This window comes from Phyllostomus discolor, chromosome 8 (genome assembly GCF_004126475.2).
Source record: "Phyllostomus discolor isolate MPI-MPIP mPhyDis1 chromosome 8, mPhyDis1.pri.v3, whole genome shotgun sequence".
Taxonomy (NCBI): Eukaryota; Metazoa; Chordata; class Mammalia; order Chiroptera; family Phyllostomidae; genus Phyllostomus; species Phyllostomus discolor.
The window spans coordinates 90,983,984-91,008,635 of NC_040910.2; the positions used below are offsets into that span (position 1 = coordinate 90,983,984).

Genomic DNA, 24,652 nt, shown 5'->3' on the forward strand with positions numbered 1-24,652 from the left:
TCTAATTCATTATACAGAGTTCCTATTTTTTCTCCAGAAGCTCCAGAATTGCGACTTTCAATAAAACATATAATATTACAAATTAATTCCACTAACCCAAAATATGAAGACCCTCTGAAATCAGCTATAGTGAAAGTTTATCTATAACAGTACTTGCAGGAGAACTTAATATGGGTCCTCATCTAAATCTTGGAAAATACTCTTGTCAATAGACATTACACTGACATGCACACACAGAACTCAAAAGGGCCCTGGAGGTTATCTGGTATACAGGTTCATTCCTTAGATTCCCAATAAATCCTAAAGGTCATAGCAGGGGTCTCTGAACTATTTTTTACCTACACAGACTATTTAAAATGCCAAATTGACTTGACTTTAGCTATTATCAACTCTACATAATAAAAGGATTTCAACTCCGTGAAGTAAAATTTACCTCACACCACTCTAAAGCTCTGATTAACAAAACCGGAATAACAACGTGTTACTTAATAAATTCAGTTTAATAGAAAAAAAGGCCTTTTGAAACATACCTACCCAAGAAGTGAAGGAAAGAATAATAAAAGGTTGGGAATTAGATTTAGTCCCGTCTCCCATACAATAACACTCCATATAGCATCTCCAATAACTATGTACTTACATGCTTTTGCTCAAATACTTCCTATAGAAGAGAAACACCAAAGAATCGTGTTCTAATTTGAGGCAACTAACTGCAAGACAATGGTTTTAAACCTATTTTGAGCCACAGAACTTTGAAGAATGTAATGAAAAATGTGGACCCTTCCCCCGCAAAAGACACATCCATAAATTTATACAAATGTCTGCCTATCATTTTACGAGGCTCAATAACCATGACATCTATCTATGGACAGACTCCCTTGCCATACGTGACCATGGAGAAACGAAGATTCATTGAGGCAGAAATATCCTCCCCTCTATGGAGAGATATGTGGCTACAACTACCAAAATTACAAATGCTCACTTCCTTTGACACAACAATTCCACTTCTAGGGATTAATCCTGTAAATATATGTAAATGTGTGAAATGACATTATGTACAAGGCTATTCACTGTAACACTGCTATGTCAACAAAACACTGTGTCACTAAGTGTCCATCAACAAAAAACAAACAGGTTACATTTTGGTTCAGCAGCTTGGAATATTAAGCAGCCCTGAAAAGAAAAAAAAACAAGGAAGTTGTATATGTAGTAACGTAAAACAATTTCTAAATTACTTCATGCACAAAAAGCAAAATATACAAGTGTATATGATTGTCTTTGTATTTTAAAAATGGAGTGAATATACATGCATTTGCACACATAAACACATCACATGAATATCAAATATTTATGATGTATCACATATGTGATATACATGTATTTTAAAATAAGAAATTGCTAATAATAGTGTGTCCAAGGAGGGAAAGCAAATGGATATAAGAAAGGCATATAAGATATTTCATTGTGTTATTTCAAACCTTTTTAATTTTCTATTATGTGGCTAAATCACCTAATCAAAATTAATTCTTTAAAGAACCTCTGCCCTAGACCCTAAGAAGTTTTGCTTAGCTTCAAAACCAAGCTATTAAATACCATTATTCTATGACTTATTCAGAACGTCTTATCAGAATTTTTTTTAGGTTGTTTGTCTACAGTGATCTTTCTGAACACAGAAAAAGTCTCATCCTTCTACACAGAGTCTGACCCCTGAGCAAATTAACTATACTCCCTTTCTTTTAGGCTTATAACACCTTCACAGCTCCATATCCACCCTAAGCTGTGTGCCACAGTGAATGTACTTAATGTCACTATACACTCAAAAACTGTTAGAACTGCCCTGGGTGGTGTGGCTCAGTTGACTGAAGCGTCATCCCGTAAACCGAAAGGCTGAGGGTGGTTTGATTCCAAGTCAGGGCATATACCTAGGTTTCAGGTTCATCTCCAGTTGGGGCAGTTGGGGCACATGTGAAAGGCAACTGATTGATATTTCTCTCCCTGTCTCCCTCCCTCTCTCTCTAAAATCAATAAGCAGGTCCTCAGGTGAGGCTTAAAAAGATGGTTACAATGGTAAATGCCATGTATATTTATCACAATAAAAAAGTGAAGTTTAATGACAACCTCTTTATCTCCCTCATCTAGTTAGAATTAGGACACAAACATCACCCTTTGAGAATATTTTTAGGAAAATGTTCTACCTCTGTCTTCCTTTCAGTTGTCTTCAGAGTATACTTAATGGACAGACCAAGATACTTTTCTTGTTCCTATGGTATTTGCAACCAAAATTCCCAAAAGCATATATATATAATGGAGAGCTTAGGAAGGAAAGAATTTTGGCACAATTTTTTCCAGCCTTTGTTCCTGAGGGTTTTCTATTTAATACCACTACTCAATCTTTAATAGTATTAATACCTAAATGGGATTTGAGTTTTATTTTCCCCTAGCTCAAATGGCTCCTCCTTTCGGTGTAGTTCATCAGAAATTTTTTTTTAATTGGAAGTGCCAAAGTTGAACTGATTTACATGTCATATAGCTAGTTAACTTCTTCTATCTCAGTATATTATACTTTGCAGTATATGGAGTTAAAAAAAGTTAAAATATGATTATAATCAAAATTCCATTCTTAGCTGTGCATCTCAAATTACACAGGAAATTATCAATTAAGCTTCTAAAACTATCAAAAACAACCAAAATTCTCTCTGTCTGTGAGCATTTAACTGTAAACATTCCCCAGCACAAGGTATACCTGTGAGGGGAACAATCTCTCTTATATCTGATGACTAATGCAACATTGCTATGTTCTACTCCTAAACAGTAAAGAAAAGATTCTAGAAAACTAATGTACTGGAAAGTAGGGGGGGAAAGCACAGAGCTGGACTTAGTCATGAGAACTGCAGAGAACAGGTAAAACTAATATGACAAACGGAGGAAGAGCTTTCCTCAATACTCCAGAGTGTTCAAACTGCTCTAATCTGCAAAGAAGTGTTCCTTGGTGGGAAGCAAGAACAATCCAAATTATGAAACAAGATTTCTCATAAGAGGCTCAATAACGGTAAAAAGTTGAGCAGGGTGCAGGCAGGTGCTAGGACAAATAACCCTACACTAGAGGCTCTGTGGCACCACAGTAAGGCAAAAAGCTACCCCCAAATGGACCAAAAAGAACAGAATCATGGGAAGGAGAACCCTTCTGCCAGCCAAAATAACAGGAATGTTATTTTGTTTTGTATGTGCCTAAATTCTAAGGAAAGAATATTTGGGAATAGGAAAATCAAGACTCCTTCTGGATTAGAAAAATAGGGCAAATGCACTGTAAAAAGTCAAACAGAATGGCATAAGAAGTCTTTAAACAAGGCTAACTAACACAAAATGAGAAAAACATACATGCAAAACAAAACAAACATGGCTAACATACTAGGAAGCAGATGCTAAATAGATCCATCCCATCACAGCTGGTAGTAGTGAGAACCAGGTCAACCCCACCACAAAGAGGGACCTAACAATTTGAGATGCAGACATGGTAGAAAGGAAGAACAAGACTGACCAAGCCAAATTATCCCTAAACTCAGGTTTCAAATAAGAAATCATTTATACTTTACTTGTTTTCCTTCTTGCTTTTCTTAAAAGTAAAAAACTATTCTAATTTAATATTTGTTTAACTAAAAGTAAACAGAAGAAGAAATAAATTACTCCAATGGTCAGGAGTGATAAAAACGACAACACCAACCACATGTAGGATGGGAGGAAAAACAGATGAGAAGTGAAAAATCACCAGGGGGAAAGCTAGACAGGAATTCTTTACTCACTGTGGCACAAGAATTCATGCACACTTTTTAAGTGTTAAGTAGTCTCATATTATTAACTGCACAAATGCAAAATAAGGACTTCACCAAGTGAGAAGAATTTAGCACTTAAAAAAAAAAACTTCTATTTGAGGGCTTTGCTGATTTAATTCTAAAGAAAAGCTTTTAAACTGAGCTATACTTAGGAGGCCTGGGAGTGGGGAAGAGAACAAAGTGAACCTACCCAATAAGGGGAGTCTGGGAAACTCACCCCATACTTTAAACAAGTAGCACAGGTCTACCCTCTCAGAATGAGTGACCCAGAAATAAACCAGCCCTCATGAAAATGCAATAGATAGGTTTATGCAGATTACAAATTTACAGAGAAAATAAAGAAGTGAAAGGTAGATCAGAAGAAACTATCCAGTATGCAGTTCTGGGAAATAAAGACCAGCACTACAGAAGACAGGATAAGAGGAAGAGAAAATACAGTAAGAAGGCCTAACACATGTTTAAATGGAGTGGAAGGAGAGAGAGAATAAGATAAAGGCAATAATACATGAGTAGACAATTGCTACGGATAAGCTACAATGGATGAAAACCAGCAACCCAGATTCATGAAGCCCAAAGAATCCCAAGGAGAATACATAAGTCAACCATTCACAAAACCATTCACAGATGTGTTTGACAGCTTTATTCATATGGCTAAAACTTGGAAGCAACTAAGCTGTCCTTCAGTGGGTATATGGATAAATAACCTGTGGTACATTCAGACATTAGAATATTATTCTGTACTATAAAAAAAAAGTAACAAGCCATAAAAAGACATGAAGAAAACCTAAATTTGTATGAAGTGAAAGAAACCAATTTGAAAATGCTACATACTATATAATTCCACCAACGTGACATTCTGGAAAAGACAAAACTACGGAGACAATATAAAGATCAGTTTTTGTCAAGGGTAAGGAGAGGGAGGGATGAACGGTTGGAACACAGAGCTTTTAGGGCAGAAAAACTAGTCTGTATGATACTAGAGTAAATATGTATCATTATACACTTAACCAAACCCAAAGAGAATGTACACCACCAAAAGGAAATCCCTAACATGGACTACGGCATGTGGGTGATAATGAGTGTCAGTGTAGGTGGGTCACCATTTGTAACAATGTACCCCTCAGGTGAGGGAATCCTGATGATGGGGAGGCTATGCATGGGGGCGGGCAAGAAGCATGTGCAAAATCTCCATACCTTCTACTCAGTTTTGCTGTGAGCCTAAAACTGCTCTAGAAAAATAAAACTATTTTGTTTGTTTTTTAAGTGTACTTGAAAGTTCCCAAAAAGTTCCCAGATGTAAAGCACATGTAGATCCCCCCTCAGCCTGTCACCTCATGGAATGGGCAAAGAAAAGATAGGTTATCTTCAACAAAATGGCAATGAGACTAAAAATAAAAAGGGTGTAAAAAAAGCCAGTGGGCAACAGTGAACAATGTGCTAAAAGAAAACAGCCAATCTAAAATTTTAAACCTAGCAAAAATACCATTCAAGAATAAAGCCAAAAATAAACATTTTGAAGCAGATAAAAAGGGAAGACAATCACAGACAGGCCCACACTTAAGGAATTCCAGAGAATGTATTTCAGACTTTAAAAAAAAAAAAAAAAGGTAATCCAGACAGAAGGTCAGAGATGCAAAAAGGAATGAGGAACACAGATGTAAATATGTAGGTTAAGCTAAATGAACACTGACTATAAGACAGATTAAATAATAAATCTGTGGAGTCTTAAATATGCATATATACACACATACATACACAAGTACTGGATACATGACATTTTTGCATTTATCAAAACCCACAGAACTGCACAACATAAAGAGTAAAAACCCTAATGTTAAATGATGGACTTTGGCTAATAATAATATATCAATGCTGGTTATCAATTGTAATAAAACTACCACACTAATGCAAGATGTTAATAACAGGGGAAACTGGCAGGCTGTGAGATAGGGAGCTGAGGGAGGGTCTACCTGTGCTTTATTTAAATAATTCAATATGGGAACTCTCTGTACTCTGTACTATCTGCTCAATTTTCTGTAACCCTAAAACTGATCTGAAAAATAAAAGTCTAATCCTGGCTGGGTAGCTCAACTGGTTAGACTATCATCCACATACGCCAAGGTTGCAGGTTCGATCCCAGGTCAGGGTACACACAAGATCAACCTATGACTGAATAAGTAAGTGGAAGAACAAATGGGTGTTTCTCTCTCTCTCTCTCCCAACTCCCCGCCCCCTCTCTCTAAAATCAGAAAATAAATAAAAATAAATCTATTAACTAAAATATATACACATTGCCCTGACTGGTGTGGCTCAGTGGACTGAGCACCAGCCTGTGAACCAAAAGGTAGCAGGTTTTATTCCCAGCCAGGGCACATGCCTGGGTTGCGGGCCAGGATCCCAGTTGGGGGTGTGCTAGAGGCTATCAGTCAATATAGCTCTCCCTCTCTTTCTCCCTCCCTTACCTCTAAAAGTAAATAAATAAAATCTTTAAAATATATACACGTAATTAAATATAGAATAATAGCACGTGCATTGGGAAAGGAATAATGGAGTTAAATTTAAAGACCCTTGTAGTAACAAAAAGGAGGGCAAAGGAATTTACATTAATCTTTGATAAATTAAGGATATACGTAATTTCTGTGGTAGCAAATAAAAGAGTATATAACTTTTGAACTAAAAGAGGGGAAAATAGAATGTTAAAATAAATAATAAAACTGACCCAAAACAGGTATAAAAATGTTTATTTATTTCTTTCAGAGTAGAGAATAAACAAAAAAAAATTTCAAAAGATAACATGAAACATAAGATTTTTAAAGAAACAAGGATTTAAGCCCAAATATATGTTATTGCATTAAATGTAAATGAACTAAATCTTCCAACTAAAAGACAAAGATTCAAGCCCTGGCTGGTATGGCTCAGTGGATTGAATACCAGTCTGCAAACTGAAAAGTCACTGGTTCGATTCCCAGTTAGGGCACATGCCTGGGTTGCTGGCCAGGACTCCAGTTGTAGGGGCGGTTTAAGAGGCAACCAACCAATCAATGTATCTCTCTTACATCAATGTTTCTCTCCCCCTCTTTTTCTCTCCCTTACCCGCTCTCTAAAGATATATACATAAAATCTTTTTAAAAAATAACAGTTCAAATAGAAAAATAAAATAAAATATAAAGAGTTTTGAGACTGGACTAAAACCAAAAGCTATAGTGGACCATGCCTATATGGATGACAATGAACACTACTTTCATCTTTGCCCTCAACAGTCTTTTCCAATTCAACAAAGGTTTATTCAATGTTTACAATGTACTGAGCTTTGAATAATCAAAGATTAAGATATCATCCATATTCTTAAGGAGACAAAAAGAGAAAACAAATAACATGTTATAACAAAAATAGGTTATCAAGTGCTAATAAGATAATGCAACTAGATTGATGGATGTACCTGGAAAAGCTATAAAAATAGATGGATTATGCTTTAATGAATAAACTGAAAGTTCATCAAGCAAATAAAAAAGGAAAAGTAGAAGTGAGAGCATGAATCTGTTCACTAACATTACACGTTAGCAGATCAGTCATGGTTTAAGGTAGTACAGCACAGAAGTAGAGGAGCAGGCAAATGCCATCAAGTTGAAAATTTAGGATAGGGATGGGGTGGTGAACACACAATGCAATATACAGATGATGTATTACAGAACTGTACACCTGAAACCTATATAATTTTATTAATGTCACCCCAATAAAGTCAATAAAAAAAGTTTTTTAAAAAGACCTATTGGAATTTTGATTTTTACTGTATTGAAATCAGATTAATTGGGGGGGTACTAGGCATCTCTGTAATAATAAGAATGCTAAATCATGAACTTGGTATATTTCCCCATTTTTTAAAAAAGATTTTATTTATTTTTAGACAGAGGGGAAGGAAGGGAGAAAGAGAGGGAGAGAAACATCCATGTGTGGTTGCCTTCACGCCACCTCCTGCCACTGGAGACCTGGCCCACAACCCAGGCATGTACCCTAGACTGGGAATTGAACCAGCGACCCTCTGTTCCACAGGCCAGCACTCAATCCACTGAACCACACCAGCCAGGGCCAGTTTCAACTTCTTTAAAAGATACTTGCCAAGGATCTACATTTTTACTGTGGAAAAAAACATACATTTCTATATATTTCACCTTGTGTTTAATCTTTCTAAGGTAGTTAACTCAGTTTACTTAAAAGTCAACAATTTTTTAACATTTTTATTTTTTATTGATTTTAGAGAGAGAAAGAGAGAAATATATTGATTTGTCACTCCACTTTATTTATGCATTCGTTAGCTGATTCTCGTATGTGCCATAACTGGGCATATATCCTGAAACTTTAGCATATGAGGACGATGCTCTAACCAACTGAGCTACCCAGCCAGGGCTTAGAATCAATATTTCTTTCACTTTATAATCATAGTTCATTGGTTTATGTAATTTTGTGTTAAATTATATAATTATAATACAAGTGCAAGTTGTCATAATCCTTGATAGGTCTATAAAATAATCCTTCATTGGTGGAGGCAATGCAGTGGCCATCATCAGTCAGTATGTCCCATAAAAAGAGAATGAGAATTTACTAATCTAAATCTAAATTCACTTCTTAATTGTTTTTACTGTACATGGAACAGTACCTAGTACATAGTATGTACTATGTAAGTATTTGCTACTATGTTAGCATTAAAATTCAACTAGGTATAGATAAGTGTACGCAAGGGTGAAATTCCACCTACTTAACACATTCTCCAGAATCAGAGACTACCTGTACTTAAATCATCAAAAGGGAGCAGAGCTCTGGCCAGGTGGCTTAGGTGGTTGAAGCCTGTTCCATACACCAAAAAGGCTGTGGTTCAGTTCCCAGTCAGGGCACATACATAGGTCACTGGTTCAATCCCCAGTCCAGGTGCGTACGAGAGGCAGCCTACTGATGTTTCTCTCACACATCCGTGTTTCTCTCTCCCTCTCTCTCTAAAATCAATAAAAACATATCCTCAGATGAGGATCAAATTTTTTTTTTAATTTTCTAAAAAGGAGAGTAGAGAAGGGAATATAAATTGCAATGCTCCTCATTGAAACCATAAGAACACAGGGTATAATAAGTCTGATATTACTGAAAGTGGGTTATCCAGTGCTCAAATGAAGACATATTTAAAAAGAAGTAGTATAGTTCATCACATATCAGGTCAACAAGAAATAAAAAGTAGGTTCAAAACCCAATTTCAGCCCTGGCTGGTGTGGCTTAGTGGTTGAGTGCCAGCCTGCAAATCAAAGTGTTGCCAGTTTGATTCCCGGTCTAGGACACATGCCTGGGTTGCAGGCCAGGTCCCAGATAGGGGGCACTGGAGAGGCAACCTGATGTTTCTCTCCCTCTCTTTCTCCCTCCCTTCCCCTCTCTAAAAAAATAAATAAATAAAATCTTTACAAAACAAAACCCAATTTTACCTCATCTCAAAAATCCTAACAGGACAGCTGCAGGTACTCCTAAAAAGCAGTAGGTAGACTAGAAGAAGAAAGTCAGCTATAGCTACTTGGTGCACATTAAGCTACTTCCCTTTATAAAAATATCAATCTCTTAAACAAAAACCATCTAGTGTATCCCAAAGCACAAAACAAATGTTTTTGGTTTACCAGTTCTTATAAATTAAATATGCTGATAAAAAGAGAAACAATGCATATGCTGCAATATGCAAGAAAATTTTTAATTTGCAAATAAAAAACCTGAATATAAATAAAGAGCAACTGAAATATAAGTATTACTGAATAAATGTGGTGGCTTGGCCATTTCATTTTAATGTAGGTTTTGTGATATGTTATCTAATTTGTAGGAATAAAAAGCTTGAAGCAACATGACAGAAGATCTACGGTAACCAGGAAGTTCAAAGACTGCAGCTACTTAAAACACTCCTGTCCACTAGGGAAGAATCCACAGTGGCACTGAATTTCTTCCTTCTATGGACATCAAAAGTACAGAAAATGTTATGAATAGTTAGGAGAAACTCGTGACAGCCCATGAGGCTGCACCAGTCCCACTAGATGGCACTATCACAGGAAAGTCACTCTATTCTCCCATTTGGAGCAAGAGCTGAAATCTCTTGATCTTTGCAAAACTGAAAGCTGTCATTAACACACTGACATCCTCACTGGGAAATCATAACCCATAATGACGAATTCAAATCTAGGAAAAGGAGATTTCCCAAAATCACCTTTTCTCCCAGAACCATGGTCTCCACCCTACTCCTATTTCAAATCAGTGGTCTTAAGAGACACAATGTCTTGTGGGCAAAAGAAATTGTACAAAATGGTGATTTTCTTTTCCTCTTCCCGAGACTGCAAACAATTGTACAAAATTATTGACTTGGTTTTTTTTTCTTCGAGTTTTGTTGCTATGGGGAAAAAAAACCCACTCCACTGCTAGTCTTTGAATAACGTGTTTATTGAAATCAATATACCTACCGTGACTGGAAACAGCAAAATAACATACAATTAATGCTATAAAACTAGTTGAGATATAAATGAAATTTTTCTTTTTTTAAAGATTTTATTTATTTTTAGAGAGAGAGGGGAAGAAAAGGAGAGAGAGAGGGAGGAAAATGTCAATGTGTGGGTTGCCTCTCACACACCCCCAACTGGGGACCTGGCCCGAACCCCAGGCATGTGCCCTAAGAATCGAACCAGACACCCTCTGGTTCATAGGCCTGCATTCAATCCACTGTGAACTTCTTTCTTTATATATTAAACGTAGAACTTCCTATTAAATAAATCATCAGATAGAGTTTTCTGACACCTTAGTTACATGATGTTATGTTGGGCCTAGACAGCAAAATTCAGTATCACTCATTCCAATCACTTGTGCTTTACCCCATCAAAAGTATACTTGGCCCTGGCCAGGTAACTCAGCTGGTTACAGCATTGTTCTGGGTTCGATTCCCAGTCAGGGCACATACAAGCATCAATCAATGAATGCATAAATAAATGGAACAACAAATTCATGTTTCTCTCTCGTTTCCTCTTGCCAAAAAAATCAATTAAAAAATAAATAAATAATAAAATATACTTGGATATAGCTATCATGAACCAAAAAAAACCCCAAAGGAAAGAAAAGCATCCTTACAACAAAACCCAACAAGGTTAAACTACATATACCACTTACTCATGCTTAGGAGGTGACATTTGAACAAATTTGAATATAAGCCTTCTGTTGAATTCTGAAGTTAAAAGATGTATCAAAGGTCATTACTGAATCAGAGATCAACTTAATACTTAAATACAGTGTTCCCTTCCAGATGAAGCTACTTCACCTAAATCACAATATTTACATTTACACATGTAACTTCAATGTATAACAGCAGTCAGGTGTATAGCCCTACAATGTACCATAAAAGTTAGTTGTTAAAGTGGCCTAAAAGAAGCCCCAGTCACCTAATGAATAAGGCATTGGCCTGCCAACGTGATTCAAAAGACCAAGAACTACAAAACTGTGTTCCCATAGCACCAAGTCACAGCTCTCACACGGCTCTTATCCCCGTATCATCTGTGTTTTTCACTCTCTCCATAATGGGAATTTGGAGGCACTATGGTGAGGTGTCATCCCTAACACCTAACACAACGCCCAGCATGCAGTAGGCTCTCAATATTTGTTTTTTTTATTTTTTAAAGATTTTTATTGACTTATTTTTAGAGAGGGAAGGGAGGGAGAAAGAGAGAGAGAGAAACATCAATGTGCGGTTGCTGGGGGCCATGGCCTGCACCCCAGGCATGTGCCCTAACTGGGAATTGAACCTGCGATGCTTTGGTTCGTAGCCCGAGCTCAATCCACTGAGCTCCACCAGCCAGGGAGGCTCTCAGTATTTGTTGAATGAACAAAAACTATCAGCTAGCTACTCCAGCTCACCAAAACTATGAAACCCATCAAAGCAGCAGAGTTTTTTCAACTAAACCTTGACAAATAACTACTTTAATAAGCTACAAGCCAAAGCATAAGACTAACATACAGATCACCATGAGAAATAAGATTTCTTGAAAAGCACCAAGAAATATATCACATGATGTCAATGATCAAAAATTCACAAGTCTCAAGCCCAAGTAATGCAACAATTTTGGATTGGTGAAGCTTTTAAACAAAGCATCATAAATATATTTTGCATACTGTACTAAAACCATCCTATGAGAGCAGAGGGATGGAGTAGCAGGTACATAAGGACGCACAGGAAGCCGTAACATTGTTTAACTTAACACCTGCCCATTAATGGGGGCCTGATCTTATTTTATGCTCCCAAAACAAAAATAAAGAGTGAACAAGGAGGAAAAATAGAAGAGAGAAAGCAGCCTGGGAGTATAAACAGAAAGAATCTGCTGAACTGCAGATTTGTAGAAATGACAGACAACAGAGACAGATTTTTCAAAACACTACCACGTAACTATCCAAAAAGTCCAATGTAAGGAACCAATGCCAATACCTTTTAATTATCAGGTTTTCTTCTGAGTGACTAAAGAGTTTTGACAAAATATGGCATAAAATACACATTCGGTTAGTATGCTTGCAGTAAGACCCATGGGAAACCTCTCCCATACCAGAGATTTGAAAAAGCAGCATATACTCCCATACAGAATACGTTCAATTGCACTGCTAAACGACTGGAATGAATGGTAGGATTTCAAAGTTCACTGGAACCACAAGTCGAATCTTCTCCCCTACAACCCATTGGTATGGTGCAACCAAACTGCCCTTAATTGATTTTTAAATGTCTTTAAATTAGACTATGAACAGGGTTCATTATCATTTTACTCACCTTACTAACACCAACTCCAGTAAACCTGGCCTCTAATAATTCCTGCCGTCGTGGGTCCAAGCTATGCAATTCTTCCATCATTTCTACTGAAACAGAAAATGGTAAGTTGTGAGACCATAAAAGCTAAAATGCAAGGAGCCAATTTTTACATATAAAAAAACACGGTAATTAGTTCACAGAATGGTCACATGCAGGTAAGCCTCAAATAAATAGCATATAAGTTATAAACTACAAGTTACAAATAGTATTTTATTTTAACAGTAAAAACACCTCAAACCCTTCATATAACCTCTAAAAGTTTAGCAAAAACTAGCTTGCAAAAAATAAAAATAAAAAATTCCTTCTATCGACCTCTGAATTTAGCTAGGTACTTTCAGATATTGCTTTCCAAAACACACAAGAACTAGTTTTTAAACTAAAAATATGAAAAACTAATAATTTCATAATAATGTAACATGAATCATGAACTACAAATAAGTTCAAGTAACACCATTACATAGCTCCTTTCTCTGAAGAGTTCACAGTAGCTCGTGAAAAAAAGGAATTCTTTTAAATTTAATAGAGAACCCATGGTAAAACCATCAACATGCATTCACTCAGGAAATTAGTATAGCTATAATAACCATCCTTTTTCAAAATCTTTTTCTGACCACTCCCTGGAGCAAGAGGTTTCTCTAGACATCTGCTTTTAGCACTCCTTCCAAGCAGGGAGGGGCAAGAGGACACCATTTTTAAACTCCTTCCATGACCAATTAATGCACAGGTTACTTTGAGCAAATATGTCCATCTTTTGCAAGAGAGCAACTCTTGCAGAACCAACTGGAAACCTGTCTGTGGAAAGGAGCATATACCATTACATAAAACCCCTTTGAACATATTATTAAATAGTTGTTGGAACGATTGTCATGATTTAAAAGTTCACTGAAAACATTAATTAAACGTTCTCTTCTGCAATCTAGCAACTCCACAATTTCCAGTAACAACCCCTACAAGTCCTCCAGTTTCATTTCCCTTCCTGGACTAAGAGCCTGAGGCAAAGGAGAGTGAAGGGGTGACAAATTCAAGTTTCACCCACACATACAAGCGCAGGTTAGAGGGAATTAGGACATTCTCGGAGAGATAGAAAGACATCTTTTAAAAAGGGAAATAAAGAACAAGGAGAATGAGAGTTTCCCCTAAGTGGCCTGCCTCGCGTGTCGCCCTGCCCTAATCGAGGCAGGAATGGCAGAGGTTGCAGCCTCCGTCAAACCCCAGGGTCTCTCAGAATACCTCCATCCCCAGGCCTCGCCAGGAAAATGACACCCCAGAGGTTATTCCACTTAATGTCAACTCATGTTAAGGAAATATCCAGTCTGTCTCATTCCAGCGGGGCCTTGGTCTGGGATCCTCCCTGGAGCGCAGAGCCGGGAAGCAGGACTGATGGGGCCTGGTCCCGGCGCCCCTCGCCTCCCGCCGGCTCCAAACTTTCCCCAACTCCAGGCCCACCTGTCACGGTGGGAGGGCGGGCCAGCTCTCGGGGGCACCCGGGAGGCTGCCGGGGCCTCCAGCTGCCGGGGCGCCCCCCTCTCCCCGCCAGTCGTCGGCCCCACTGCCAGGCCGGGGCCGCCTTGGCCTCCCCCATCTTCCGCCCGGCCCCTCGGCGACCCGCAGCCCTCGGGGAACCCCTCCTGCCTCAGTGCCGAGGAGCTGCGACCCAACGCCGGCCCTTAGTGGGCCCGGGCTACAGCCTCTCCAGCCAAGGGGGTTCCCCGGGCGGTTAGTGCCCCAGGCCCGGCGCCCTCCCCTGCCCCGGGCTCAGCCTCTCACCTGCCGCTGCTGCTGCCGCCGCCGCCGCCGCCGCCGCCGCCGCTCCACGCTCCTCCAGGGAGGGGCCCCGACCCGACCCGGCTGCGGATCGCTTGGCTCTCCCCCTGGGCAGGCCCGGGGCGGAGCCGGGGCCTCTCCTGAGCGCCGCAACCCCCCACCCGGGAAGCCGCCGCCGGCGCCGAGCTCCACGAGAGGGCGGGCGGGGGAGGGGGGCCGGGGAGGCCGCAGATCCCCGGGCTCGCGTACAGAGCTAGGCGCCCGACGCGGGCCCGGGCCCGGGAGGCCGCGGGGGGTGCGGAACCGGCCTCCTGGCGCCGGACAAAGGCCAAAGGAGGCGCAGGAGGGCTCAGGCCGGGCCGGGAGGTGGGGGCCCGCTTAGCTGGGGGCCACTCGGGTGCGGCGCGGAGGGAGGGGGGGGGGTCGGAACCGCTAGTGCCCAGGACCCGCCTCCGGCCCCTTAATCCGGATCGGTTCGGTCCGGATTAGTAGTGATCGGTGTAAACACACTAGTGAAACCGCGTGTTTCCTCGCGAGATTTGCACGGCTGGGAGGCAGGGGGGGTCCTGGGGGGGTGGGATGGGGGGGGAAGAGACGATAGTGGGGGAGGAGGGGGAGAGGACGAGAAAAGTACGGGGGGGGTCCCCGCTGCCCCAGCGCCCCGCCTCCTCCAATCAGCGGTCGGGCTGGCGGGCAGGGGTTAACCAGGGGACCCCGCGCCGGCACAGAAGGCCGCCGCCTCGCCGGGCGGCTGAGGGCGGGAGGGCGGCGGCGCCAGCGGGCGGCCTGCGACACGAAGGGAGGTCGGGCCGCCCAGAGAGCGGCCCGGGCCGGAGTCCCGGACCTCGGCTGCCTTTGTACAACCGGCCCCGCCCCACGGGATCAGCCGCAACTGAGGCGGCTGGGTCAGAACTCTGGACCGCGGATCAACGCTAGAGGGGCCTCGCTGCCTGTGCCAGCGCTTCCCGGATCCGCCTCGCGGAACCCGCGCCCACCTAATCCCTCGTCTCCACGAGTTTAGGTGAGAAGCGGGCTGGTTGTGCCCAGGATGGATTTTGGAGGAGGAAAGCCTGTGAGCCGGCGAGCCCCGCCCGAACTTCCCGGGATATGCCCTGTTAGTGAGTTCGCTGGCTCCCACGCCCCACCACTCTTCAAAGAGATCGTCCCGGTCCCAAACTCACTTGAAAAGTGGACAGCACTTTCCCTACACATACCTGGTTGGCAGAGTGCCTCCAGAGACAAAAGGTGCCCTGGGATCAAAGCTGAGCCCCCACCCCCACCACAATGTTGCCCTCCAGAAGGGGGTGCACTGCCCCAAAGGGACCCTCACCGGGCACCCTGGGGGGGGCGGGGGTTTCCGTTTCAACCTCTGATTAAAAACACGGCCCTCCTGGGTACTTAGGAGGGTCTGAGGGTAAGTGGTTGGATGACAAAAACAGGCTTGCCTTTCACAGAATGTCTATTAAGGAATGAGAAATATGAAGGGGTGAGCTCTTGTGCACAGTAGATCCTACAGCAAGGAGGGCCCACGGCGTAGGCAAGAGCTCCCACGCTGATCACCCAGCACCAAAGAAAAAAAAAGCACATTCTCCACCAAGGTCTATGAGCCAGGACGCTGACTTCAGTGCAAATACCCATTTTTTTTCTCCTGTGATGCTTCCCTGATCAGATGTCTGGAGTTGACTTAAGGACTACAAGTGAATCCATGAGAGAAAAATTCAGACACTGAACAACAGCCTTGAAATTTTCCAGGGAGTAGGCAAGTACTTCAAGTGGAGTTTCTGCCTTTTTTTCACCTTCCTGTTACTTCGTAATTCTTCCATATTTTAACAAAACAGACCAGCTGAAAGAGCAAAGAATGGCAGTTTCTGTTGTCCAACCTCCCAAGCCCTTGGGCAAATTCAAGCACTGTGGAAAAACTCCATTAAACCAAGAGTCACCTTGCTCCAGATCCAAGCCAGGTTGGGAAGTGCACACACATATTTCCGAAGTGTTTGAAGGGGAGGAGGAGAAAAACTCGGAGGCAGAAGGTAGAAGAAAAGGGCAAGATGAAGGACTATCAAGAGCAGGAGACTCAACAGGCTAGTGTACATATGACTTGCCTTCCATTCTAACACAAACGAAAAGGGAATGAGCCAAGCTCTTTCACTATAGTGAATGGTCAAGAAAGTTAACTCCTTAAAATGACATTGAAATGTCTTAAATGAGGAGAGAAGAGTTTAAGGAAATAGCACAGCTGAGTTTCACCCCAGCTCTTCCACACACAAGCTGTATGGGCCTGTGACCTAACCTTTTCAAGATTTGCCAACCTCAACTGTGAAGGAGTTTAGAGGATTTCCAAAGGCCTTTCATATCTGAAAGGCTATTATTCCATTTTTTTAATTATTTAAAGTAATCACTGCAACACAGGAAAAGAGACTTTTTAGCTTCTCTTCTCCTAGTGTGTTTTTCTCTGCACATTAAGGAACTTACACTTTTCCCTGGCTGGTGTGGCTCAGTGCATTGAGCACCAGCCTGCGAACGGAAAGGTTGCCAGTTCGATTCCTGGTCAGGGCATATGCCTGGGTTACAGGCCTGTTCCCTGGTTGGAGCCTATAATATAGCTCTCCCTCTCTTCCCCTCTCTCTGAAAATAAATAAATATTTTTTTAAAAAAAGAACTTACACTGTCATAGATCTATTCACAGCCCCACTCTAAATTTAACACATACCAATAGGAATTCATACCAGTAGGAATTTAATGAATTTGCTTACCACAAAGATTCATGCTTCTATTTATAGATATTATGTAAATGAAAGTATCAAATAACAGAGTAAGGAAAAAAACAGACAATATGGTTTACTCTTTCCCAGAGAAAAATGGATAATTTCTAAATAATTCTGTTGTCAAATGGTACCTCTTACAATGTGATTTAACCTTGGATTTGTGAATAAACTTGTTTAAAGTGTGTTTGATCACATGGCAACTTTGTGAGACTCAACTTGTCATGGACTGGCAAATAGTCACATGCCCCATGGAAAGGCCCAAACCCCATTCAAGCTGAAGAAGGCTCAAACCTGGATCTAAATAGAAGATGTGCACATTGGTCATCTGGCCCTTTTTGCCTTTAGGGGTGTATATAACAAGTCCTCCAAGATCATGTTCATATTCCCAGAGAGAACCGCAGAGCTGCTGGACACACCTCAGACTAGTTCAGATGATCTCCAAGGTGTGCTCTGCAGGTCTTGACGTGTTAATATGCCTTAACCCTGCAGTGGTCGCCCTTCTGAATGGAGCATGAGAGGTCGAGTAAATGACATTGGTCATCCACTTAAAAAGTAGGAATTTACATGAACAAATTTTTTAACATTTTTTTATCAGTAATCATCTAAGTAACTTCTGTGAGAAAGTTGGACTTTGGACTACAACTGATGATTATTTTGCATAGATGACTATTGTCATCCATGAGACCACTCCAGAGTTAAAGGGAATTGATACTACATTGGCCCTTGGGAACCTCTCGGTTAAAGTTAAGTGGAATCTTCTGTTTAAGTACCAGTTAGAGCCTAAAATGTATAATTTGCATAAGGCAATCTCCAGGAGGGGGACTGGGGTACTCAGTGTTTTCCTATTCAATTTTGGAACCACCACCCTGGTTTTTTGTTTGTTGGTTTCAGGGTACTCCTGGGAAAGATGTTCTGAGGAAGACAGTGAGGGAAACTACAGTAGCTTATCCCATGTTTGCTCATTCATATATACCACACTAACGCTTGTCTACCATATTCTTCAATGTTCCATAATATCCACCATCTTCAACAAAAAGATTGTGGCATTTGATATTGAGCAGATTGACAGTGCTCAGGAAACAACTCCTTTTCTAAAGGAGCCGGCATGGTGGAGACAGGATAAACTTCCCAGTCAAGGTTCCCGGTTTTAATGTTGGCCCTGCCTCTTACCAACTGTGTAGCCTTAAGTAAGATACCTAAATTCCCGAAGCCTCAGTTTCTTTATCCATAAAATGGTGTTAAAGCCTCACAGGACTGTTGGAGAATGAGATAATATATCATCTTACCAGAGTAATTCCCTAAACTCCATATTTATGCCAAGGGTGTATACATTTGCCATGAGATTGATTTGGCAGCACAGAGCCTACCTTCAGACACCAGGCTGCCAGTACCTTTTAGTGGCACTGTTTCCTTCAGGACAGAAAAAAGACTTGTCTCTTTAATGAAGACATATGTTGGGGGGAATAGAAAAAAACGTAAAAGTCACCTGACCTGTTTATGTTCTCCCACCCCTGAGAACTGAGGGTTTCTAGTGGTATGTAGAAAAAGGAATTTCGAGAGGGCAGTAATTCCATTGTAAGTTCTGGGCAGGAAAGCATAGAACATTTGTGGTGAGACAGAGCTAGGTTCCAATCCTGTCTCTTCACCTCATGTTCCTCATCTGAAAACTGGCCAGCATACCTAATTCCATAAGTGGCTTTCATTAAAATGGAAATGCTGATGGGAAATGTAACCATGCCTGACATACGTAGGCATTTAGTCAATGTTGTTTCCTCTTTCCTCCCCATTCCTAACAAAATGGAAAAGTGTCTGTTTGCTATGAAAGTGCACCACAGATTAAAAAAAAATCAGATCTCAGCCTTTGGAAGATGCTCTACCAATCACTCCCCTATCTCTGTTTTTTCATATCCTCCTACTGCCCAATTTGCTTCAGAAACGATTCTTGAGCTAGTCTCCTTGACACAGTTTGCTTTATTTATCAAGTTATGCATTCTTCACCGCAGCCCACTGACGCTAGAACAATCTTGTTCTCCTGGAGAGCATCTCCCTTCAATTTCCTCTCCAACTCCCTCCCCAACTATCACTTCTTTTTAATAGTTGTCTTTTCCCTGAATTGTGTGTTCCTTCTTTCCAGCACCTAAAATGTAATGTAGATAAAGAGGGGCAAAAGAGAATAAATGCCACTGAAAACTAACAAGCCCTCTCCCCTTAGTTACTGAATCCTACGTATTGATCTTTCTGAGAAAAAAAAAACTTTAAGATAAAAAGCAATAGCAAATATACTGTATGTGTGGATATTGGCAAAGTATATTATTAAAATCTCAGTTCTTTCATTGATTTTTCATACTAGGCTTCAGTAATCAACCTTCAGACACACACCCAAGTCATGAGGGAAAGGGGGCTCAAGCCACATGCCCAGAGAGAAGAAAAAGGGGATCACTGGCTAGGGGCAGGAACTTGGGGATGATCAGCCCAGAAAGACAAGTCAGAATATATGTGTGTTTTTTACAGCATCTGAGCTAAGAATGAGTTTTACATTTTTAAATGCTTGAAAGATAATCAAAAGAAGAATATTTCATGACACATGAAAAATATGTCAAATTCTCATGTTGGTGTCCATAAATAAAGTTTCATTAGAACACAACCTTACTAATTCCTTTACAAATTGTCTATGGCTGCTTTTAAACTCCAGTGGCAGAACTGAGTAGTTCTGACAGGCCAGCAAAGCCTACCTAAAATATTTACTATCTGGCTCCTTACAGAAAAAGTTTGTCGACAGTTCTAGGCCATGGCTTCTCAAACTGTAACGAGTGTAGGTATCCCTTGGTCATTTTGCTAAAATGCAGGTTCTGATGCATTTGGTTGGGTGGGGCCCGAAGTTCTGCATTTCAAAGATCTCCCAGGTGCTGCCGCTGCTGGTCTGCAGACCAAACTGGGTGTCAGGGCTCTCAAAGGCTTATCTCCTACATCAGGACATTTGTGTGTGTGTGTGTGTGTAAGTGATTTCTAAGTGAACAAATCTTAGAAAATATGAAAAGCTGGAGTGTAAGCCATAATAACCTCAGAAGTATTCTTCACAATGTTTTGGCATTGTGTGACAGCCTGAATGGACATGGAAATGAATTTGCTAGCTATCTCCCTGGGCCTAAAGGGGTTGTAGCCCTAATACTCCTATGATGTGGTGCTTCCTGTTATTTGTCCTAAACTTATCAGTCTCACTACAGAAGGGCCTTCTTTGTTCTTCTATTCCAGAATTTGGGAAAGAAGACTGAGTTCACCTTAATTAAATTATTCTTGATTTTTTTCAACTGCAAATCCCCTCTCAGCTCTTCTTCAGTGACCAGTGCTTCTCAGGGTGACAAACCCTTGGAGAAGCAGCCTGGGTTCAAATGTCAGCCTTTCAAGTGTATGTTCTGAGACCTAGGGATGCGTAACTTCTGGTATTTTGATTCCCTTATCTATGCAGTGAAGATGATGTATGAAAAGCACTTGGCATAATGCAGGTGTCTCCAACCAGAAAGCATCTAAAAACTTAACACATGCAAGAGCTGACATATTTTAGCAAATGTCAACTCCATTCTTTTGTTATTTAGACCAAAAACTTTGGAATTATCCTCTCTTCCACTCCCACTGCCAGCTCCTCCTCCATTCCAGCCTCACCACCTGCTCCCACCCCAGGGACTTTGTACTTACTATCCCTCTACCTGGAACACTCTGCTGCGTATACCCAACAGGCATGGCCACGTGTTACTACACTGCATGGAGTACGTCCTGTCTTCTGTGTACATGTGATAATGATAGGGAGCTGGCAAGTCAATATCTTTCCCTAACAAAATAAGAAGACCCTCCAGGCTCTTGGAGACAGCTATGCTAGGCTTTTGAGTAGAAGGAAGTAAGGAGGGTAATTTAAAAAGAAAGAGTAGAGCCCAAAATGAAATCCTTGCTCTCATGTGCATGCTAATGAGAAACGGACAATAAACCCATAATTATACGTCAGAGGTAATGAGTGCCATGGAGACATAGAAAACAGGATATGTAGATAGAGTGCTAGACCCCAGTGGCAGTGTGGATGCCACTTTATATAGAGAGGTCAGGGACAGCTGTTCTCTGATAATGTAGCATCTGAGCAGGTGTTTAAATGAAATGAAGGTGCAAATCCTGTCACTGTCTTGGGGAAAAGCCTTCCAGGCAGAGAGCACAGTGAGTGAAAATGCCCTGGGGCAGAACTTGTGTGGTTCACAGCAGGCTGACTTTGTCTGGCAAAACTGCGGTGGCCTTCTGGGCTTTCTGCGCTTTGCGTGAGAGAGTGAGAAGGCTGCCTGCTGCTGAGTGCAACACAGGGAAACCACAATTTCCCCAGGTCTCAACAGCAAGGCACTTTATGCTGTAGTGAGTTTCAATGTCTTCAGCTTGTGTTTAATGCCTAATCCCAAAGGATAGGGATTATAACAAAAAGCACTTATTGAGCATTTATGGGGCAGGCACTGGAATAAGAGCATGCTCATTATCCCATTTAATCCTTTCAACCTTGAGGGAGGCCCACCTTACAGATGAGGAGAAGTGGAGGGGAGGGACGAAATCTCCAGTCAAAGTTCACAGGTGGCTGAAAAGGATTTCTCTCAAAGACGGTCTGGTTCCAGGGCCAGTGCTATTTGCTTTGCTGGATTTTAGGCTATATCACATGAACGGAGTGCTCAGTTCTGCCCCTCCTCCAACCCCATTCTATCTCATAATTTCCAAGGAACAACTGGCAGGTCTTAGTTTGACAGATTGGCTGTGATAGAATTCTACATTTTTCACCCATTTGCTTATTTCAGATTTTTTTCTAGGCCTTCCAAATGAGTATATCCAGTGAATAGTCCTCCCAACAAGCTCCCATTTTTCAGCCCCACTTCCCCTTCTGCTATTTTATCTTTTACCCATGAGTAGACTTCAATTCTTTTTTTTTGAAAGATTTTATTTATTTATTTGTAGATACAGGGGAAAGGAAGGAGAGAAACATTAATGTGTGGTTGCCTCTCACATGCCCTCTAATGGGGACCTGGCCCACAACCCAGGCATTTACCCTGTCTGGGAATCAAACTGGTGACCCTTTGGTTCTCAGGCCGGCACTCAATCCACTGAGTCACACCAGCCAGGGCAGTAGGCTTGAATTTTTAAGGCCTTCTGCAGGTGCCACCCCCTCCTTTAGTTTGGTTCAATTAACTCTGCTTCATCTCATTCTAGTTTATTGCTTCATTACCCCATATTTATTGTGTCCCACAATTTCCCTACCTGACAATTTCTGCTTCCTTTGAAGGTTTAGAAATGGGCAGTTGGTTCATTACTTAGGTAAGACTCATCAAATTCACCATCACCCAGAATCTGATCCTCAGTTCTTCGGGTCCCTCTTGCACCAGTTAATCCAACTCAGGAAGAATGTACAAAATACTGAGAGAATGGTACACAACTCAGGACACCACTTCATTCATTTTAAAAGAACACAATTGCCATGTAGCAACATTTGACCAGCAGACTTTCCTCATGGGAAAGCTACTCAGGAAGGCAAACCACAACCAGAAGGTTCCTCAGGGAGCAAGAAGAAAGCAGGATAATCCTAATGACTCCACTGTGTCAAGCTATATTGAACTACTGTTCCCAATTCCTCAAAATTGGGCTCTAGCCCTGGCTGGTGTGGCTCAGTGGATTGAGTGCCAAGCCTGCAAACCAGGGTGTCACCAGTTCAGTTCCCAGTCAGGGCGTATGTCTGGGTTGCTGGCTAGGTCCCTAGTGGGAGGTATGCAAGAGACAGCCACACGTTGATGTTTCTGTCCCTCTCTTTCTCCTTCCCTTCCCCTTGCCCTAAAAATAAATAATACCTTTTTAAAAAATTGGGCTCTCCTAAAAGAATGGGCACGGTGTCTGTCCCTCTCATGGAATTACACCAAAGCCCTTTTTTTTTTTTTTACCATCCCCCTCAACTTCTTAGATGCTGGGAGGGCAGATCACACCTCTTCTGCAACCTCAAGCAGTGTATAGGCTTACATTTTCTTAGATATTTGGATCACCCATTTTTAGCCAACTCTTTTTTTGTTGATGGATGATAACCTCCATCACTGTGGAGTTGTCCAAGTTTTGTTCTCGGATTTTGCAGCTATCTGGGTGAGGCCTCAGGTTTAGACTGATTTAACATCATTAGCATAAGATTTTAGGAAAGTTACTTCAATTTCCTCATTTATCAAACTGAAAACTAACACCTGTCCTCCTCCCAAGGTTGTTCTAAGGCAGGGGTGCCACACTCATTTTTACCAGGGGCCACATCAGCCTTGAGGTTGCCTTCAAAGAGCTGAATGTAATTTTTGGACTGTAAAAATGTAACTACTCCTTAATAGTTAAGCAAGAGCTCAGCTGCTGTCAGGTAGAAACAAGGTGCAGGGCCAGATAAAAAAGGTGGAAGGCCAGATTTAGCTCGTGGGCCTTATGTTTGCCACCTGTGTTCTAAGGACTTAGCCAGTTAACACAATAGTCTTTTGAAATTTGGGTGTGGGGGGTGGGGAGAGTATGTAGCCCTGGATGGGTAGCTAAGCTGGTTAAAGCATTGTTCCCATATGCCAAGGTTGAGGGTTTGATTCCCCATCAGGGCCCATAAAGGAGCAACCAATGAATGCATAAATAAGTGGAACAACAAATTGATGTCCCTCTTTCTCTTCCCCCCTCTCTCTCCCTTCCTCTCTCTCTCTCAAATCAATAAATAAGCCCTGGCTGGTGTGGCTCAGTGGATTGAGTGCCAGCCTTTGAACCAAGGGGTCACTGGTTTAATTCCCAGTTAGGGCACATACATGGGTTGCAAGCCAGATCCCCAGTAGGGGGTGTGTGAGAGGCAACCACACATTATTGATGTTTCTCTCCCTGTCTTTCCCTTTCCCTCTCTCTAAAAATAAATAAATAAAAATCTTTAAAAATATATTAAAATAAAATCAATCAATAAAAAAAATTTTTAAGTATGTAAATGCAAGATGAAATCATTCTTTACAGGCAAAGTCTCAATAGGTGCAAGAGGGAAAGAGGGTGACGTTACAGCCATGCTCTGCAGCCTGGATTACCTATCTACGTAGCAGCCCAGTGTCTGTTATCAATAGAAGTAGGGTTCCATCTGGTCCAAGAACTACTGCCCTAAAAATACTTTACTATGTCAACATGAAGACATTCACAGAACTAAGTATTGTGTTTCCCTGGTGTCCCTGGGCTCTTTCCTAAGTCCAGACTTAGTTGCGGAGTACATGTGATGCTGTGAAAGGAACAGAAGACACAGAATCCTAAGTCCTGGGTTGGAAACTAAGCTCTGCCATGCGCTCTTGGTGAGGTCCAGCCAAGAGTCACTCCTCTGCTTGAGTCCTGACCACCCCAACAGTAAAATGGGGATCTACCTCTCAGAGTTGCTGTGAAGAGAGGATTGGTAACCCTAGGTT

General features: G+C 41.5%; 1 protein-coding gene and 1 long non-coding RNA gene across 9 annotated transcripts in view; one reads left to right on the forward strand and one right to left on the reverse strand.

Moving 5' to 3' along the window:
- TLK2 (tousled like kinase 2) overlaps window positions 1-14,949 on the reverse strand; it is a 122,257-nt gene extending 107,308 nt beyond the window's left edge. For 5 of the 8 annotated variants that reach the window (XM_036033540.1, XM_036033543.1, XM_036033541.1 and 2 more), the window contains exons 1-2: window positions 14,122-14,272; window positions 12,637-12,719 (exon numbers count right to left, since the gene is read on the reverse strand). In XM_036033540.1, coding sequence (XP_035889433.1) covers window positions 12,637-12,719; window positions 14,122-14,257 — 219 coding nt within the window. In that variant the 5' untranslated portion in view covers window positions 14,258-14,272. Of the gene's footprint in view, window positions 1-12,636; window positions 12,723-14,121; window positions 14,273-14,442 lie in introns of those variants that run through there. The other 3 variants (XM_036033542.1, XM_028519100.2, XM_036033544.1) reach the window with 3 other exon arrangements.
- A 58-nt stretch (window positions 14,950-15,007) lies between these two features.
- On the forward strand, window positions 15,008-19,362 carry LOC118502176. Its single transcript, XR_004904872.1, has 2 exons — window positions 15,008-15,460; window positions 16,109-19,362. It is a non-coding gene; the product is annotated as an uncharacterized LOC118502176 (long non-coding RNA).
- Window positions 19,363-24,652: the final 5,290 nt, after the last annotated feature.